Source organism: Lathyrus oleraceus, chromosome 2 (genome assembly GCF_024323335.1).
Source record: "Lathyrus oleraceus cultivar Zhongwan6 chromosome 2, CAAS_Psat_ZW6_1.0, whole genome shotgun sequence".
NCBI lineage: Eukaryota > Viridiplantae > Streptophyta > Magnoliopsida > Fabales > Fabaceae > Lathyrus > Lathyrus oleraceus.
The window spans coordinates 413,222,946-413,243,354 of record NC_066580.1 but is presented as its reverse complement, the minus strand read 5'-3'; the positions used below and the strand labels follow the sequence as shown (position 1 = coordinate 413,243,354).

General features: G+C 36.8%; 1 protein-coding gene across 1 annotated transcript; it reads right to left on the bottom strand.

The window, feature by feature from the left end:
• Positions 1-16,016: 16,016 nt before the first annotated feature.
• LOC127119797 (putative disease resistance protein RGA4) lies at positions 16,017-19,664 on the bottom strand. The gene is made up of 2 exons (XM_051050121.1): positions 16,309-19,664; positions 16,017-16,238 (listed from the first exon to the last, which is right to left on the bottom strand). Exon 1 carries the CDS (start codon positions 19,555-19,557, stop codon positions 16,345-16,347), a length of 3,213 nt encoding a protein of 1,070 aa, XP_050906078.1. The 5' UTR covers positions 19,558-19,664; the 3' UTR covers positions 16,017-16,238; positions 16,309-16,344.
• Between the last annotated feature and the right edge of the window lie 745 nt (positions 19,665-20,409).

The window sequence follows — 20,409 nt, the reverse complement described above, 5'->3', positions numbered from 1 at the left end:
TCCTTGTTCTCGATGAAAGGACCCTTGTTGTGTAGGTGCAAAATAAACCACCTATAGAACAGAGGCACACAACACACTATATTACCTTTCTTCTTCTGAGTCCTTACATGAATGGAGTAGTAAGTGTCAGCAAGAAGTGTAGGAACTAAATTCTTGGACAAGAAAATATGAATAGATGCAAGTTCCACAAAGTCTTCCATACTAGGAAACAACACAACCCCGTAGATGAGCAAAGCAAAAACAACTTTGAAAGTTATCCAACTTCTAACATCAGCAAAGGCAATGACCTTCTCCGCTAAAAACTTCAGAGTAAAACCATGAGTTCACCCTTGGGCTTAAGAATGAGCTCCACTTCCTTCTTTCCAAATGCAAGGCTTCGGCTAAAAGATGAGACTTAGGTGGTTCCTTGGTACTGACAAAAGGAACCCAATCCTTAATTTCGACACTCAAGATATGTGAGTATTCTTCCAACGTTAGAACCAGCTGATAATCCTGAAAAGTGAAACACCTCAAGGGAGGGTCATATAACTATACCAGAGTATGGATTGTTGTAGTGTTCACTTAAGTGTTGAGAATACCTAGGAGATTCCCATATGCCTTCTTGAAATCTTCTAGGTGATCCAGAACCAGACGAGTTCCCAATCCCATCAAAGTCTTCAATCGGGGTCCCACAAACTTGTAACTGAACATACCTCTTCTGCCAGTATTCATGCTATCTCTGAGTACTCGACAACAAACTAGGCTCTCGGATTCCCTGGAAATGCATATGCAAAAAGGTTACATGATGTAATGATGATTTATGATATGAAAATGATATGCAACAACATGGCACTTTCTGGATAATCTGAAGATTTTGCTTGATGTAGGCTCAAAGATCTGATGTCACATGAGAAATAGGGTATGTAGGAGCTTGGTTTCCTACAAAAAAAACCTAATATCCCACTCACAGGTATGTACTAGTCTTCAAAGGTGGTCCTAAAAGGCTTCCCAGAGTCATCGAATCAAGTAAAAATACTTTTCCGTGGTAAATTCTCACATAACAAAAGTCCCCCTAAGTGAATCTAGTCTGGGTGTGGGTCTCGTGCCAATCCAATGCACGAAACGCTGGTCAGCATGACTATTCACGAGTCTATCATGTGTGTATACTCAAGCTCGGGTGTAAAGCTTCTCTCAAGTAACATCAGCCCAACCCAACAACAACAAAATACAAATATCCAACATGAGTTAGAAAAGGAATATTTAAAGCAATAAAATAAATGCAATGAACGAACATAATGACAAAAGCAGGCAAACATGAAAATAAACCCTCAAGCAAACAAGAAAACAAACAAAACTAGGCTCGACTCCTTTTAGCAACTAGGTTGCAATCCCCAGTAGAGTCGCCAGCTAAAACTGGACGAAATATACTTGAATCCGTCGCATGATCGAACTTACAACAGAGTCTCCACCGAACTTTATTTATCTCAAAAGAAGGAAGGGAAAATATCGATAAAACCCAAGAGGAACAAAGAAACGGGTAAGGAAGTTGGTTATAAAAGGGGAAGGTATTAACACCCCTCACATCCATGGTACTCCATGTGAACTGTTTTGAATGCTCTTTCTTGAATGGGTGTTGCTATCTTCGTGTACCTGCAAAACAAAAAATGGGTTAGAAAAAGAGTGCTCGAGGAGGTTTGGGGCCCTCATGCTTACATATTCTCAGAGTGCAATGAGAAATTCAGAGCCTCGTAGTTCCTAGAACCAGGAAGAGAAAGGGGAAAAGAAAAGAAAAGTGATCGCCAAAGATTTGCATCCCCATGCCTACGTATCCTTATAGTGCAATAAGGAAGTCAGAGCTCAGTAGTTCGGAGGAAAAAGACTGAGAAAAATATGATATTAGGGTGGTGCTTAAACCGGAAAAGGAAAGGCTTATCAAAGCACGGGGACTGACATGGTAAGTAAGGAAAGCAGGATCTTGTCAAAGCACTGAGAATGACATGACAAGGATCTTATCAAGGCACTAGGAATGGTATGGTAAGGGAATGATGTTTAAACCAAGAAAGAAAGGGGGTTAACCATGAAAGTACGTCCCAAAAGAGAGGAAAGGGGGTTAACCATAAAGGTGTGTCCCAAAGGAGGTATATAACTGTGACGGTGTCAACCTAAATTATGGTGTCAAAACCAAGAAAAGATGGGGGTTAACCATAAAGGTGTGTCCCAAAAGAGGTATATACCCATGGGTGTCAACCTGAATTGTGGTGTCAAAACCAAGGAAAGATGGGGGTTAACCATAAAGGTGTGTCCCAATAGAGAGGAAGGATAGGGGGTTAACTATAGAGGTGTGTCCCAAAGAGAGGTGTATAACCAAGAAGGTGTTAACCTGAATTGTGGTGTCAAAACCAAGGAAAGACGGGGGTTAACCATAAAGGCGTGTCCTAAAAAGAAAGGATAAGGGGTTAACCATAAAGTGTGTCCCAAAGAAAGGAAAATGGAGTTGCAGTGGTGTTTGAACCAAAAGGATCTAAAATGAGAAGTCACAGAGGCTAGCTGCAAACTTGATAGTGAATTGATTGGAATTACACTAAAGTCTATGAATAGAGATGAATACTCTGAGCAACTGGGTCATTTGTCCCGTACCCAAAATATTCAGAATGAGGATAGGAATGCTCCCTCTCATCCTTTCTTTATTGCTTAAGGCTCATGACATGAAATCCTTGTCAATGTATGACAAGTTATTGAAACAGGTTCGTAAGGATGATCTATGGGGATGAGGCAGATGGTTGATACCTTAATTGGTTCCTGAGGTCTTGTACTTGTTGAGAGGCTGAAGCTCCAAAGTAATAGAGACAAGTCCTATCAAGTGACCAAGGGACTTAAGGTCACTTGACAAAGACAAATGGAATATGTGCAAGGTTGTAGGATCTAGTTTATCAAATGCAATTTGATCAAGATAAATCAGAGGGAAAGTGATAGATAGAAAAATACAATGCATGATCAAACAACGATTAATGTATGGTCTCGTTGTTAGGTAGCCCAAGAGAAATCCATGTGGGTGCAAGTGTATTGAGCCTAGTCTCATTGTTAGGTAGCCCTAGAGAAAACCATGTGGGTGACAAGTTCTAGCCTAACAGATGAGTGTGTGGAACAGAGACATAAAACAAAATAACAAGACAAGGTCACAAGCCAAGAGTTCAACAAGTGAATAGAGTGCAAAGTCAAAGTGTTCACAAGTCCATAAGTCCAGGGTCACTCTAAGTCAAGCAAAAGGTCTAAGGCCTAAGTCTAAGGTCCAAAGTTCAAGATGAGGGCATCATCACTCCAAGTTAAGCTTAGGTCTTAAAAATCAATTCAATTCATTTTATCATGTTTTGATTCATTGAGATGGTGTCAAGCAAATCAAACACAATATAAGAAGCACAAGATGAGTAGGGAAAGATGTCCAATATAACATGAGCAATATATGAAGTAAGATGATGAATGAGATATAAAACTAAGTTGCTAAAGTAAAGGCATACAAGTAAATGACTTGAATTTAAATGGCAAGAATTAAATGACAATATAGTAAAGTTAATAGTTAATGGTGAGAGTTAGTGGTTGATTGATTGAGTCGAGACAATTTAGCTCTATTTTAAACAATCGTAAGTAGGTTTATGTAAAAGTCATACATATATGAGGTCGGTCAATAACAATTTATGTGTCAGACATGTTAGAGGATTAACACGAGTTAACCTCCTTAAACGTGTAGCACAATGGATCAAAGTAAAAGAAGAAGGTAGATGGATAAATTCAAGATGAGAACTAACTCAAGTATTTGACCTAAGATCTACTATCAAGCAAATCAAGGGATCCAAACATATGGCTTAATGAGGGATAACCTATCATTGATTAAAAGTGTCAAAAATGATCCAATGATCATTTATCAACATGTTTGAAACAAAGAAGATTGAATCAACCTCAATTCCATCTATGGATGACTTGAAATAAAGAATAAATGGTCAATCAAGTCAACAACTCAAGTCAAAAGCATCAAGTGTATCAAAAGTCAAACAAATATGAACTTAAAATTGATTAAAAAGGGAAATTAAATGGAAAATCTCAAGCTATAATCAAAATGATTAAAAAATGGTTGGAAAAATTACACAAAGTCTCAAATATTATGCATGAATATATCTCAAAAGTTGGATGCAAAAATGTTTTGAAATGATTGAAAAATAAATGGAAAAAAAATTAAAAAGAAACTGAAGTAAAAATCACAATAAATGCAAAAATGATTTAAGAAAATAGGAAAAAAAATGTATGTGATGCAAAATATTTTTAAAGACTTTGTGTACAAAATTTGGATCAGAATGAATTAAAATGAGTGAGAAATTAATTAAAAAAGAAAAGGAATAAAATAAAATAGAATAAGGCGGCAGCGGCTAGGAAATTCAAAAAAATGCGTTGAAGGATTTGATTGGATGGAATTTGAATCTTGGCACCAAAGTGCACGCTGCTTCACATCATCTTCAACCTCCAACTCGATTTCGGCAATTCATGAACTCATGTTTTTAGTAACACTCAAGCATGGCATTAGATTCGTAACACTTCATCGTTCATGTCTCCCTGCATCAAAGCCATTGATTGACTATGAGATGGGATAATTTGCTCAAGAACAAGAAGAATCCTAGTTCTTTAAAGTAAAATTAAATGATGAATACGTAAGATAAATTCCAGGTAAGTGAGGACTTTTGATCAGTTGAGTAAGGTGAAAAGTGTGATAACTTGTTTGCTCAAGAATTTAACTCGTAACTACCTTCTCAGTTGAAGATTCGAAGGTTAACAATGGTGGATTTAGATATCTGGTTCTAAGGAGCTTCAAGCCAAAGTAATGCATCAGGTAGCTTCAGAAGGTGCCGATGAAGGATTTTTTATGGAGATTTGAAGTTAAGAGAGCTTGAATCGAAGAAATTGTTGACTGGTTATTTGAGGTATTGAGCTCCAATGTTTTCAGAGTTTCTTTGGCTTTCAAAGCTTGTCAATGAAGGCAAAATATTCCTCTATTTATATGGAATGTGTTGGGATTTAAATACATGTGAAATGGATCTGAATTCGTGTGAATGGAATGAGAAAATCGTCATTTGCACTGTATGAAAACAAGGGTGAAAAGTGTGACTTGGGCATGAAACCTGGTTGTTTTACACTCCATGCTACGTGTTTTGTTAACACAATTTTTTTTCACATGTGTGGTAGTCCCAGATTGAAGAATGACCTGTAATTGCAAAATCTGGCTTCGTGCAAAACAGAGATCATGACACCATGTTTGAGCTTAGTCCAAATGAGATTCCCTTGTGCGTTTCCTGATTTTCTTTGTGCCAAATGTTCATCTCATTGCCATGAATTGAATGAAAAAATAACCAACTCAAAAGGAGGCTTGAGGTGAAAATGGCAGGTGCTGAAAGTTGAGGTTGTGACATGCATTCTAGGTTAGACATTTGGTCAAGCAGTCTTGGCACACTTTGGGCATCTTAGGGTCCCAAGTTCACGACACCATAAATTTTGACTCCCTCATGCATTTTGAGCCAAACTTGGGACAAATGATCTTTGACATAAGCTTAACAAGATATAAAAATAATGGGATCAAAAAGATACTTGAACTAAAAATGGCATGGCTGCTAAGTGGCGGTCATGACAAGGTTTTGACCTAGTTTGGCCACTTAGACCTTTCCAAAGTTGAAGTCCTTAGAGGTTTAATTGATAAATTAGCCTTGAATAAAAGTTGTATAGGAACTCATTAGGAATTTAATTAACCTAGACAGGACTTAAGGGGACCTTACAAATCTTACGCTCTGGACTATCAGACTCAGGGGGAGCTTACAAATCTCATCCCTGAAGTCAACATGTTAATTAAATTGACCAACTTTGTTCTTAAATACTTATGTTTTTCATCATCAAAAAAGGGGGAAATTTTTGGAATAAAATTGGTCAATACCGTATCCCTTGGGTTTTGATGATAACACTGTATTTAAAGAATAAATGAGTATTCTAACATCTGTTCAAGTATGCAGGATTATATCATTAAGAACAGATAGAATTGGTTAAGGAATTTGAATCAGAAGATCAGACTCTAGATCTAAAGATCACTTCTGAAGACACTGTCTCTGATGGAGATCTAGACTCTGAAGAAGTCAATCTAAATCTGGAGTCAACTCTGGTGACCCAAACTCTATAGCTTTAGAAGCCAAGTTGTGGACTCTGGTGTGATCAACCTCTGAAGAGTGAAGTCTAAAGAAAGTCTACCTCTGAAGCAGAAGCTCTTTAATCGAGGCAACTCTGACAGATTTAGAACCTTTTTGATCACGTGAAGACTTAAAGAAACATCTCTTCTTGGATGTCTGAGCCTTAACAAATAATTCCTTTTGTAGAAAGGTGCTTTGTTTATGTGTCTAATCAAATACAAAGCTAGTCCAACCTTTTGGTGAAAGTCTCCAACATCTCATTTCTCCTTCTCTATTTAAGGAGTACAAAGGCTGAAGAGAAGATTACCAAGCTTCAATACAATACACTTCTATACATACTCAAAAGCTTGACAATCAAAGAGAAGTCACTCTGTCAAAATTGCTAGACTTAGAACATAGTAACACTTGTATATTTTAGAAGTTCTTAAGTCTTTTAGTCTGTCTAAGTTGTATTTTGTCTACACCTCTGATTGTATATCAAGTGTAGTTGTTACTGTTGGTGTAAGCCCTAGAGGCCAATACTTTTGGTACTTGTATCGAATTATTTATTAATAATAAAAGGCATTTTCTTTATTATGGTTGATTAATAAAGTCCCTAGAATAGATAGTCCGTTTAATGTATTAAGTGTGACTTAATCATGAGAACACATTAAACATAAGGGCACTGTTCTTAAAGTATCCGTAGTCGAGCTTTAATGTGAAGTGGGATAACATTAAAGCATTAAGACTATTATGTTTGTAGACTGATGATCACATCTCATGGATCATGGATAAAGAGTTATCAAGTCTTAAACATAGGTATGAATATTAGGAGTAATATTTATACTGGATTGACCCGCTATGAGAATACTATATAGAAAGTTATGCAATGTGTCATAAGTTATTCTCATGGTGATAATAGTGTATACCACTCTTCGACCTGAAACCACTATGGATCCTAGATGTAGAGTCGAGTACTTTATTCCTGATCCAACGTTGTCCGTAACTGGATAACCATAAAGACAGTTGATGGGTACTCCACGAAGCATGCTGAGGGACATGAGTGTCCTAGATGGAATTTGCCAATCCTGCGTAACAGGATAAATGTCTATGGGCCCAATATTGAACTGGACAAAGGTGACACGGTCTATACCTTGTGTTCAATATAGACATAAGGGCAAAGGGGTAATTATACACATAATTATTATCACAGGAGGTTTTGTCAGATCACATGACATTTTCGTGACTTGGGTAGCAGTGATGTGTTGCTAGATACCGCTCACTGTTTATTATGTTAAATGCGTGATTTAATATAATTGCCAACGCCGCGAAAACCTATAGGGTCACACACAAAGGACGGATTGATGAGAGATAGAGTAACTAAGGAACACCGTAAGGTACGGTGCACTTAAGTGGGAGACGAAATATGGTAAGGTACCAAATACTTAAGTGATTTTGGGCATATTATAAGATATGGGCCAAAATACACTTAAGTGGGCTTTTTAGCTTGAAGCCCACACAAGTGGTTCTATAAATAGAACCCCTTGGGTAGAAGCATTGTCACTCCAATCCACTCAGACAGAAATTCAAGTAGAGACTTGGAATTTTGTTTCCCTCTTTCTCTCACTCAAAGCCTTCATTCATAACAGCTAGCACTACGATTGAAGGAATCCGTTCGTGTGGACTGAGTAGAGACGTTGTCATCGTTCAACGTTCGTGATCGCCCCGTGGATCTGTATCAAAGGTTTTTTATCATTATCAGAGATCTGCACCAAAGGTTTGAATCGCCACAAGAGGTAACGATTCTATCACTGATCATGCCCATTCGTAAGGATCACTAAATGGAGAAATTTTTAAATTTCGCTGCGCCTTGGATGGCTATTCTCCTTCAGTGGTATCAGAGCCACTTACGAAACCATGAATCTGATATTTGTTTTTGTTCTGTAATAATATGATTAAAGACAGAATGAATCAAAGGTTAAATTGAGATCGATCAAGTTACATATATGTGATATATGTAATCCTGATGCAAAATACATTATATATGATATAGTGTTCTCGTTTCGTTCATTCAAACCCTCGATGATTGTTTTCCTTTGAGCGATCAATGGTCGTTTGCTTCTTGATCCGACATTAGTATGGTGAAGCAATGACGTGTTGATCAATCATACTGAATTAACAATCGAGATGTGTTTGACGGTCTGAAATTGGTGCATCAGGGTTAGTGACGGCACAAGGGTTGTGTTGTCAGAGAGTTATGCGATTGGGGTTTGACTGCACAAGAGTTGTGCTTTCTAAACACTTTTTGGAACAATGTTAACCGGTTAACGCATATGGTTAACCGGTTAACGCAATGCGAAATTAAATTTTTTTGAGTTTTTAACAGTGTTAACCGGTTAACGCATTTGGTTAACCGGTTAACGCAAGGCAAAAACATTTTTTTTTAGATTTCAAACAGTGTTAACCGGTTAACGCATATGGTTAACCGGTTAACGCAAGGAAATTTTCACCCATTCGGCTAACTCAGTGCTTTAAAAGTGTTAAGTGTTGATACGAAAAGCGACATCGATTTTAAAATGAATTGTTCATTAAAATGTGATGATCGGTCGTCGAAATTTAATTTGATTTTAATTAATTAAAGGAATTAATAATAATAATAATAATAATAAAGTGTTTATTATTGTCTTGTGGTGATCGGTTATGGCCTTAGTTTTCCTTTATTCTGCTTTGGATTTTTAAAATACGACCTGCGTGTCGTGTCTCTCTCTTAATCTCCCAAATGTAACTTCTTTTCTCATCTCACTCCCTCGTATGTAAAACGAGTTTCTTTCATGTAATGTAATGATATGAAGAAAGCAAAGAAGTCAATGCCAAAGGAGGACAACCTTGAAGATCTTGCTTGGAGAAGCTTAGATCGTTGTAGGTTAGCTTAGGTTCTCTCATTGGCTTGGGAGAACAACTGCGCTAGGGGCCATAACTGTTTCATTTTGTTTGTATGTATGTTGATGCATGTGAATGTATGTTGATGCATGTGAGAGACGGTTTATATGATAAAAAAGCCGGTGAGATCAGAAAAATTGCAATTCCCTCAAAATAAATATTAAGTTTATGCTTTCCAAGTTTTAACACTCATCAAGATTATATATATGTTTAGAAGCAAGAGTTGGGAATAATCCATATGATGGATTAGAATAAGGAGTTATTCACCCAACTGAAATTTTCGAGAGTTGTATGAGATACAATTGGAAGGAGTTCCTACCTAAAATAACCTAGTTTTGTGTAATCCGCCTACGCGGACTTAGAACGAAGTGAAATATGGATCTCGACCCACTAGAAAATCTTCCAACGGGATTTTCCGAATCAAATGATGAGGGTCATTTGTTTTGAGTAAAATAGTGGGAGCATATTTAATTAAAGGCCTAATTGAATATGTCAATGATACTTATATTTTCATTAATCCTTATGTAGATTACCATGACAACAAACACCTCTAACAACATATTACGATCAAACCTTGACAAGGAAAAATTGTCTGGGACAAATTTTATGGATTGGTACCGAGACATGAGGATTATCCTCAAACATGATAAAGGGAAAGGAAAGGAAGTTGCCAAACCCAAACCCACTAGTGTTGCTTTGAAGCCTAGTGGAAGCATAGAAAAGGAAGGCACCTGCTTCCATTGCGGTAAGACCGCACACTGGAAGAGGAACTGCCCAAAGTACCTGGAAGATAGGAAGAATGGAGTAGAGACTCCAACTTCAGGTATTTTTGTTATTGAAATTAATTTATCTACTTCTGCATCATGGGTATTAGATACTGGATGCGGTTCTCACATTTGTACAAATGTGCAAGAACTAAAAAGGAGTAGAAAATTGGCAAAAGGTGAAGTCGACCTACGAGTTGGTAATGGAGCAAAGGTTGCTGCCTTAGCCGTAGGAACTTATGAATTGACTTTACCTAGTGGTTTAATAATTCAGTTAGAGAACTGTTATTATGTACTAGCAATTAGCAGGAATATTATTTCCGTTTCTTGTTTGGACAAGTTTGGTTTTTCATTCATAATAAAGAACAATTGTTGTTCAATTTATTTGAATGATATATTCTATGCAACTGCACAAATGAACAATGGACTATATGTCATTGATCTTGAAATGCCTATTTATAACATTAATACTAAAAGGATGAAACCTAATGAGTTAAATCCAACTTACCTTTGGCATTGTCGATTAGGCCACATAAATGAGAAACGCATTTCCAAACTCCATAAAGATGGACTGTTGGACTCTTTTGATTATGAATCATATGAGACATGCAGATCTTGTTTAATTGGAAAGATGACAAAGTCTCCATTCACAGGAAAAGGTGAAAGAGATAATGATCTTTTGGCCCTCATACATACTGATGTATGTGGTCCACTGAACATATCAGCCAGAGGAGGTTTTCAGTACTTCATCACATTCACTGATGATTTCAGTAGATATGGTTATGTGTATTTAATGAAACACAAATCAGAGTCCTTTAAAAAGTTCAAAGAATTCAAGAATGAAGTACAAAACCAACTAGGTAAGAATATTAAAACTCTTCGATCAGATCGAAGTGATGAGTATTTAATCCTAGAGTTTGATGACCATCTGAAAGAGTGTGGGATCCTATCCCAACTTACTCCTCTTGGAACATCCCAATGGAAGGGTGTATCTGAGAGAAGAAATCGAACCCTGTTGGACATGGTCCGATCCATGATGAGTCACACCAATCTTCCAAACTCCTTTTGAGGACATACACCATTGACATCAGCTTACACACTTAACCGTGTTCCATCCAAAAGGTTGAAAAGACACCATATGAGATATGGAGTGGTAAGAGACCACATATGTTTTACATGAAGATTTGGGGTTGCGAAGTTTATGTGAAACGACAAATTTCAACTAAGCTTGAGCCCAAATCTGACAAATGCTTATTTGTGGGGTATCCTAAAGAAACAAGAGGATATTATTTCTACAATCCTTCTGAGGGCAAAGTGTTTGTCGCTCGAACTTGAGTTTTCCTAGAAAGGGATTTTATTTCCAAAGGAATCAGTGGGAGGAAAGTAGAACTTGAAGAAATTCAAGAATCACAAAGTATCGATACACCTATGGAGGAATTAGAGAAGGAAACACAAGTAGTTGTGTAAGAGCAACCTGCTCAAATAGAATAAGACCAGTGTAGGTCAGGCAGGATACGTCACCTACCTGAGATATATGGATATCTGATCAAGGTGATGTATTACTCAGGGATCAAGATGAGCCTATGACCTACCAAGAGGCCATAACTGGTCCCGAGTCTGAGAAGTGGCTAGAGGCCATGAAATCCGAAATAGATTCCATGTACACGAACCAAGTTTGGAACTTGGTAGAGCCTCCTGTAGGAGTTAATCCTATAGGATGCAAGTGGGTCTTCAAAAAGAAGACTGACATGGATGGTAAGGTACATACCTATAAGGCAAGACTGGTTACAAAAGGATATAAACAAATTCATGGTGTTTGACTATGATGAAACCTTTTCACCAGTTGCAATGCTTAAATCTGTTCGGATTTTACTTGCTATCGCTGCTTATCATGATTATGAAATATGGCAGATGGATGTCAAAACTGCTTTCCTTAATGGGAATCTTCTTGAGGATGTGTACATGACACAACCTGAAGGATTTGACATACCAGAAGAAGCCCATAAGATATGTAAGCTACAAAGATCAATCTATGGATTGAAGCAAGCTTCCAGAAGCTGGAATCTTCGTTTTGATGAAACGGTAAAACAATATGGATTCATCAAGAACGAAGATGAGCCTTGTGTCTACAAGAAGGTTAGTGGGAGCATGATCGTATTCCTGGTGTTATATGTATATGACATATTACTCATTGGAAACGATGTCCCTACCCTGCAACAAGTAAAGACTTGGTTGGGGAAATGCTTTTCTATGAAGGACCTAGGTGAAGCAGCCTATATATTAGGAATCAGAATCTATAGAGATAGATCACAAAAACTGCTTGGCCTAAGTCAGAGTACATACATAGACAAAGTGCTGAGACGCTTTAATATGCATGATTCCAAGAAAGGATTCATACCTATGCAACATGGCCTGTGTCTATCAAAAACACAATCCCCTTCAACTAAGGAAGAAAGGGAACGCATGAATAAGATTCCATATGCATCTGCAATAGGATCTATCATGTATGCCATGTTATGTACTCGACCAGATGTCTCGTATGCTTTAAGTGCAACGAGTAGGTACCAATCTGATCCTGGTGATGCCCATTGGGTAGCTGTTAAGAATATCCTTAAGTACTTGAGAAGGACTAAGGAATCATTCTTGATATATGGAGGTCAGGAAGAGTTGGCTGTAATTGGTTACACTGATGCTAGCTTCCAGACAGATAAGGATGACTTTAGATCGCAATCTGGTTATGTGTTTTGCTTGAACGGTGGCGTTGTGAGCTGGAAAAGTTCGAAGCAAGATATAGTTGCTGATTCTACAACCGAGGCCGAGTATATTGCTGCCTCAAGTGCAGCAAAGGAAGCTGTTTGGATCAGGAAGTTCATTAGTGAACTTGGCATAGTCCCTAGCATTGTGGATCCCATTGGTCTCTATTGTGATAACAATGGTGCTATCGCACAAGCTAAGGAGCCTAGATCTCACCAACGATCCAAACACATACTTAGGCGTTATCATCTCATTCGAGAGATAATAGATAGAGGAGATGTGAAAATATGTAAAGTACCTACACTTGACAATATAGCTGACCCACTGACAAAGCCTCTTGCGCAGCAGAAGCATGATGGCCATACTAGATCAATGGGCATACGGGGTATGTCTGATTGGCTATAGTGCTAGTGGGAGATTGTTGGTGTAAGCCCTAGAGGCCAATACTTTTGGTACTTGTATCGAATTATTTATTAATAATAAAAGGCATTTTCTTTATTATGGTTGATTAATAAAGTCCCTAGAATAGATAGTCCGTTTAATGTATTAAGTGTGACTTAATCATGAGAACACATTAAACATAAGGGCACTGTTCTTAAAGTATCCGTAGTCGAGCTTTAATGTGAAGTGGGATAACACTAAAGCATTAAGACTATTATGTTTGTAGACTGATGATCACATCTCATGGATCATGGATAAAGAGTTATCAAGTCTTAAACATAGGTATGAATATTAGGAGTAATATTTATACCGGATTGACCCGCTATGAGAATACTATATAGAAAGTTATGCAATGTGTCATAAGTTATTCTCATGGTGATAATAGTGTATACCACTCTTCGACCTGAAACCACTATGGATCCTAGATGTAGAGTCGAGTACTTTATTGCTGATCCAACGTTGTCCGTAACTGGATAACCATAAAGACAGTTGATGGGTACTCCACGAAGCATGCTGAGGGACATGAGTGTCCTAGATGGAATTTGCCAATCCTGCGTAACAGGATAAATGTCTATGGGCCCAATATTGAACTGGACAAGGGTGACACGGTCTATACCTTGTGTTCAATATAGACATAAGGGCAAAGGGGTAATTATACACATAATTATTATCACAGGAGGTTTTGTCAGATCACATGACATTTTCGTGACTTGGGTAGCAGTGATGTGTTGCTAGATACTGCTCACTGTTTATTATGTTAAATGCGTGATTTAATATAATTGCCAACGCCGCGAAAACCTATAGGGTCACACACAAAGGACGGATTGATGAGAGATAAAGTAACTAAGGAACACCGTAAGGTACGGTGCACTTAAGTGGGAGACGAAATATGGTAAGGTACCAAATACTTAAGTGATTTTGGGCATATTATAAGATATGGGCCAAAATACACTTAAGTGGGCTTTTTAGCTTGAAGCCCACACAAGTGGTTCTATAAATAGAACCCCTTGGGTAGAAGCATTGTCACTCCAATCCACTCAGACAGAAATTCAAGTAGAGACTTGGAATTTTGTTTCCCTCTTTCTCTCACTCAAAGCCTTCATTCATAACAGCTAGCACTACGATTGAAGGAATCCGTTCGTATGGACTGAGTAGAGACGTTGTCATCGTTCAACGTTCGTGATCGCCCCGTGGATCTGTATCAAAGGTTTTTGATCATTATCAGAGATCTGCACCAAAGGTTTGAATCGCCACAAGAGGTAACGATTCTATCACTGATCATGCCCATTCGTAAGGATCACTAAATGGAGAAATTTTTAAATTCCGCTGCGCCTTGGATGGCTATTCTCCTTCAGTTACCCAAATCTCTTAACATTTTGTTATAGAGTCAGAAGTCTCTTGGTTTAGTGCTTGAGCATTTGAAGTCTTGAGCTTGTGTGCTTGAGCAAGGAAGTCTTAAACTTGTGTGTTTGAGCAAGGAAATCTTGATCTTGTGTGCTTTAGTAAGTAAGTGTCAGACTTGTGTGTCTGAGCAAGGAAGTCTTTTGCTTGTGTGATTCATCATTTGTAATTAGTTTGGTTATAGTGGAAATCCCTTGGAAGTGCAAGGGGATTGAATACTCTCAAGTTGTGAGAGAAACCGAGATAATTGTTTATGTCTCTTGCTTTACTTTATTTGCTTTTGAACTATACTCCACCACTATCATTTGTTTAACTCCGAGTCAGATTTTGTTTTAGAATTTGATAAAGATATTTACAAAGTTCAGACTTTGAGTGATTCTGAAGTTAGACTCTGAATCAAGTGTTCAGAATCTGATTACGAACCATGAGAGGCAGAAGTTAAAAAAGCCTACACAATTCAACCCTCTTCTTGTGTTTTTATCACCTTCAAATGAGACTGATGCTTCAGGACCACGAGAGAGGGAGACGCCACATCTCAACCCAAAACCTTAAGGTGTTAGGTAAATGAGTCATCTCTCTTGTAAATCCAATATTCCACTCATTCATATGCAATGTGGGACTTTAACCACTCACACTTGCACCAAACATTTTCCTCACAAGTGTGAGTCTCCCACATCCTATAACATGATCCAACATCGAATTCAACTCTCACTCCTTCACAAAGTCAAACAACGACTCTGATACCAATGTTGGAGAGTTCGAAAGAGTCGGGAGTATCCATGAGACTAATGCTCTAGGATTACAAAAGAGAGAGACGTCACATCTCAACCTAAAACCTTAAGGTGTTAAATAAATGAATTTTCTCTCTTATAAATTCAATATTTCACTCATTCATAAATAATGTGAGACTTTAATCACTCACACTTGAACCCAATACATATTTTAATAAATCACATACCAAATGATCATGTTGTTCACTTTGTATTATATAGAGAATATATTGTATCTCAAGATATTTACTATTTTTTTTCTACTAGCCTTTTCTCATCAAAGTTTTGATTTTTGTCAAATATCTCTGTGTTTGGGTAGATTTACAATTTGCCAAATTGTCATAAAAATATTAACTTTGCAACAAATTTTATTAAAAAATTGCTGATATCTGAAAAACATATCAACTAGAAATATTTTGTAAAGTTTAATAACTATTTAAATTATATAATACAATTATCTGATAACACTTATCATAAAAATAGTATTGATCCTTGAATCAAATGGTAAGCGACTATGACACTTTAAACAGATTATCGAGGATATGATATCTAGATCTTGTTCAAGGAAAATTCCAGTTGAGCTAATAAAGTTATCTGTTCGATTGCTTCTTTCACAGATAGATATTAAATCAATTAGTTATATTAAACAAAGGTAATAAATAAAAAATGGTAACTAATTCATAGGTATAACATGTTTCATATAAAAAACTTTGTATTATTTTCTTCCGAGTTCCGACCAACACAAAAACCATAGTTATTTTTATAAAATAAAATTTAGATTAAAATTTAATCCATAAAAAAATAGAATTAAAAAAGATACACAAGAGTCAAACAAAAAGATACACATCAAGAGTTCCAAAAAAACACGTAGGAACTCATCAATTTTTAAACAAAAACAGCTGTATTGTTTTTAATAATTATCATAATACAGAATCGAATATTGGAACTCCATCATCATTTTCCTCTTTGCTCCTTCAAACTTATCATTATATAACCTGAAAATCAAGTACAGTATAATTAGTACCAAATAGGTACTAGTAATTGAAAAAAAATTAAAATTATTACCTGATAAAAGTAAATTTTGGTTTTTGCTTGATATCACTAGTCCCTTAAGTCTTGAGGTGTTTCCCTCACCAACTTATTTTTGATATGAGCAATTTGTGGCCAATCATCACCCGTGTCTGGTTGACACCTTGGCAATAACAAAGGACAGTCCACAATAATCAAAGTATGTAGTGACTCAATCTTTTCCATTCCTTTAGGCAGAGAATCTAAATTTCTGCATTCAGAAATAAACAGTTTTTCTAGTAAAGTGAGGTTACCTATGCTTTCAGGTAGAGAAGTTAAAGCATGGCAATCATAAATTGTTATATCTTTCAAAGATAATACGTTTCCGATACCCTGTGTTAGGGACTTTAGTTTTGGAATACTCCTTAATGTTAGAGAATGAAGGTTTTTCAGACCTTCCCATTCACCTTCAGAATTTTCGAGATCGAATTCCTGACATCTCTCAATGCTGAGAGATTTGAGTGAGCTCAAAGACTTGAAACCTTGTGGTAGAGACTTTAAATTAAAACAATCTCGAATGTGAAGTTTTTCAAGTAAAATGAAGTTCATAAGCCAACTTTGTGGTGGAGATTCTTCAATACGCTCAATTACCATGGACTTCAATTGCAAGAGAGGACGTAGTACAGCTTCTGAAGTAGTTTCAGTTTCCCTCATTGATCTTAAGTTGGAATCTACCAGAACTAACTCTTCATCAAGATCAGTACACAATGGCATGCATGCTAATTTAGGACAACACCGGATACTTACTTTTGAAATACAAGTGAAAGATGGTCTTTTGTTTTTCAATATCTCATCATTTTCCCACCAACTTTTAAGATTTGGACAATCTGAGATTGTAAGTTCCTTTAAGGAAGGAAAGAATATAGGTGTAGTAGAGGAAGTGGAACCTACCTCAAGTTCTGTACTGTTTTTTGAAATGAACTCGAGAGAGTTCAACCTCCTAAGATGAAGAACCTTGAGAAGTGGAAGGTGATCCATTGGCGGTAGAGATATGCATTTATGACAATCATTTAAGGTAAACTTAACAAGGCATTGAAGTGAAACAAGCCAGTTAGAGAAGGAGTGGCCATTGTACCCCACAACAAATAGCACTTCTAGACTTGGATGTGGCTGGAGACATTCAAGTAACTTCTCGTCGCTGTTGTCAATATCAACTCCGTCGTTTTTCTCTTCGTCATCATCATGATCCCATCTTAAAGTCAAATGCTGAAGGTGTCGTTTATTTTTCAAAATTTCATCATTAGCCCCTTCATTGGATGGATAGAACTTGACTTGCTCCAGATGCAGAATTTCCAAGGTTCCTCTCAGATTGTTCAGATCGGCGAGTTCTCTTAGTCCTGTGGTGATGACGTGTTTCTTGCTAGCCACGAAAAGTGACAGTGTTTGTAAAGAAGTGAGGTTATTTATCCCGGCTGGCATGTGAGTCAGATCTAAGCAACCTTCAATGTCAAGATGCTTGAGTTGAGCCAGATCCTGCAAGTCTCTTGGCAATTCCTTGAGGACGTGGCAGTAGGAGAGTTTCAAGGTTTGCAAATGGATAAGCTTTGTGATGCAACTAGGAAGCTTCTCTATGTTGTTATGGGATAGATCTAGATACCTCAAGTATTTCATCTCCTGAATAGAGGTTGGCACTACCTTGATCCCCAAGTCGTGTAGATCCAACACGCGCAGAGACTTGAAGGTGTTGAAGATCTTATCACATGTTGATGTTGTCATCTTTACCTCGTGTGGAAGCCGAGGGTTGTTGGTGTTTTTGTATGACAATAGAATGGTTCTCAGTTTCTTTGCTTTCTCAAACACTGAATCTGGAATCCCACATGATAGATCCAAACCGAAATCAAACGAAGCTCGCAGCATTACTTCTTTAACTACTTCCCCCATTGAATCCACAATGATGTTTTCATCACCCGCAACTATCTTTGCGAGTTTGTGCATTAAGCGGCTCATTCTATATACACCATTTTCTTCCTCTTGATGGAAAACCAAAGAAACAAAGTCTTGGAAACAAGCTCGATCAAGTTGTTGATATGGAATAGTGAGAAATCCTTCCGCAGTCCAGAGTTGAGTTAATCTCTCCGCGTCTATCAAATAATCGCTTGAAAACAACGAACACAACGCAAAGCACAATTTCTGATGCGTGGGAAGATAATCGTAATAGATAGACTCAACCTCTTGTAAAAACTTCGTCTCGACGTCTGCTATTTGTTTTGCTTCAAGAATCAAGTCCCCTCCACCACTATGGTTCTTCATCAACGTCGCTATGATCAGTATCCAAAGAGGGACTCCACCACAATCTTTCACAATCTCCCACTCAATGTCTTGTTTGTTGTTGGTCGAAGTTGAAGTTGAAGTTGAAGTTGAAGTTGTTCCACGAATTTGTTGAAAAAGCAATCGAGATTCATGTTCATTAAGCCCTTTCAAAACAAATCTAGAAGCAAATCCAGCTAGAGTATTTGCAACATGGTGGCTACACGTAGTGATGAGTATAGCAGAACCGGCACCCCCAGAGTCGATTAATTTCTGTTGCAACTTTTCAAGATCAAGCTTAATCTCAATTCGCAGATCATCAAGCACAAGTAAACGGCGTTTACCGGTGATAGCAGCTGAAACATGAAAGGTTTCGTGATGAGAATCAATCCAAATCGGTGGAAAGTCAAAATGAGATTTGACCTGTTGATCCTCACAAATGAGACGTGCAAGTTTTGTTTTCCCAATTCCTGAACCACCAACAATTACAACAACAGAAATCTTCAACTTGAGTAGTTGATCTATAATCTCCTTCTTCTCATTTTCTCTTCCAACCATAGTAATTTTCTCAAACACATGGTGTTCAAACTTTGTTCTTTCTTCTTGTACAGAGAATAAAAATCCCTTAGCTTCTTTGGTTAAGGTTTTGATATTCTCTGCTGCTTTCATGACTTGAAACGTGACTCTGACACGGCTCCTTATGCTTAATACCCATCTGAAAAGCGAAACTGTGCTGGTATTAATCTCCTTCTGATGAATATCCTCCATCAAATCGTTAAAATCGATTATGATTTCTTTAACCTTTTGCAACCAAGGAAGAATCTCCTCGGAGCCATGGAAGTGATTCTGTTTTGCTTCTTTCACTTTGTCGTTGATCTCTATAAGATTGTTATTGATCTGGTCGATGTCAATTCCTGATAACCGATTAACTAGAGGTTTCAGGGAGTTCGTCCATCGAAGGATGTTATGTATTGAATGGGATACAATAGCTACGTCCATGGATGAGTATTCTACTACTTAGGAGGGAACAGCAAGATGATACTATATTTCACTCTTGTGTGTATTTTCATTTTCTACCCTTTAGATTTGATAAATATATATTATATATATATACAAAAATAGATTAGGATAAATATAAAAAAACGCGGAAGAGTGTTAAATTTTAAGAGTTTGTTGTTGTCTATTGCGGTCCTCTTCGAGAGATTAATCTAAAGTTGTGCGCAGAAGAAATCAAGATTCTATCGATAGGATCAAATCTTTCATAATTAAATAAATGACGCAATTGACAATGCCACAGCAAAGCGTAATCGGTGGTTTTCAACTACATGTCCGCTGGCCACGTACGGCCATATTATAATACTATATGGTGATAAAATATGAGCAGATCAGCATTTGTTCTAAATTATAAGTTTAATCTTAATGATTTTTTTCCCAACCTATCCTATATCATTTATTATTATTTCTTATTTTAATTTTTTTAATTTATCTTTCATTTATAAAAAATAAAAAATAATATTATAAAATCAGATATAATTTATGGTTCACATACAACAATAACTATTTTTCTTAACTTACTTAAAAAATATAAAACATCTTATAATTTGGAATGAAGAAAATCTTAATATATTCAAATTAACATTAATATAGAGTGATAAAATTAAAATAATAAATTAAATGTATTAATTAGAAAATATAATTAAAAGATAAAAATTAAAATTATATTAATAAACTAAAGTGACAAGTCTCTTGAAACAAATAATTTTTCTAAAATACAACATTTATTTTTGGACGGATATCATAGAGGGAAGTATTGGTCGGATGCTCTAATCTCACATAACATGGGATTTAGTT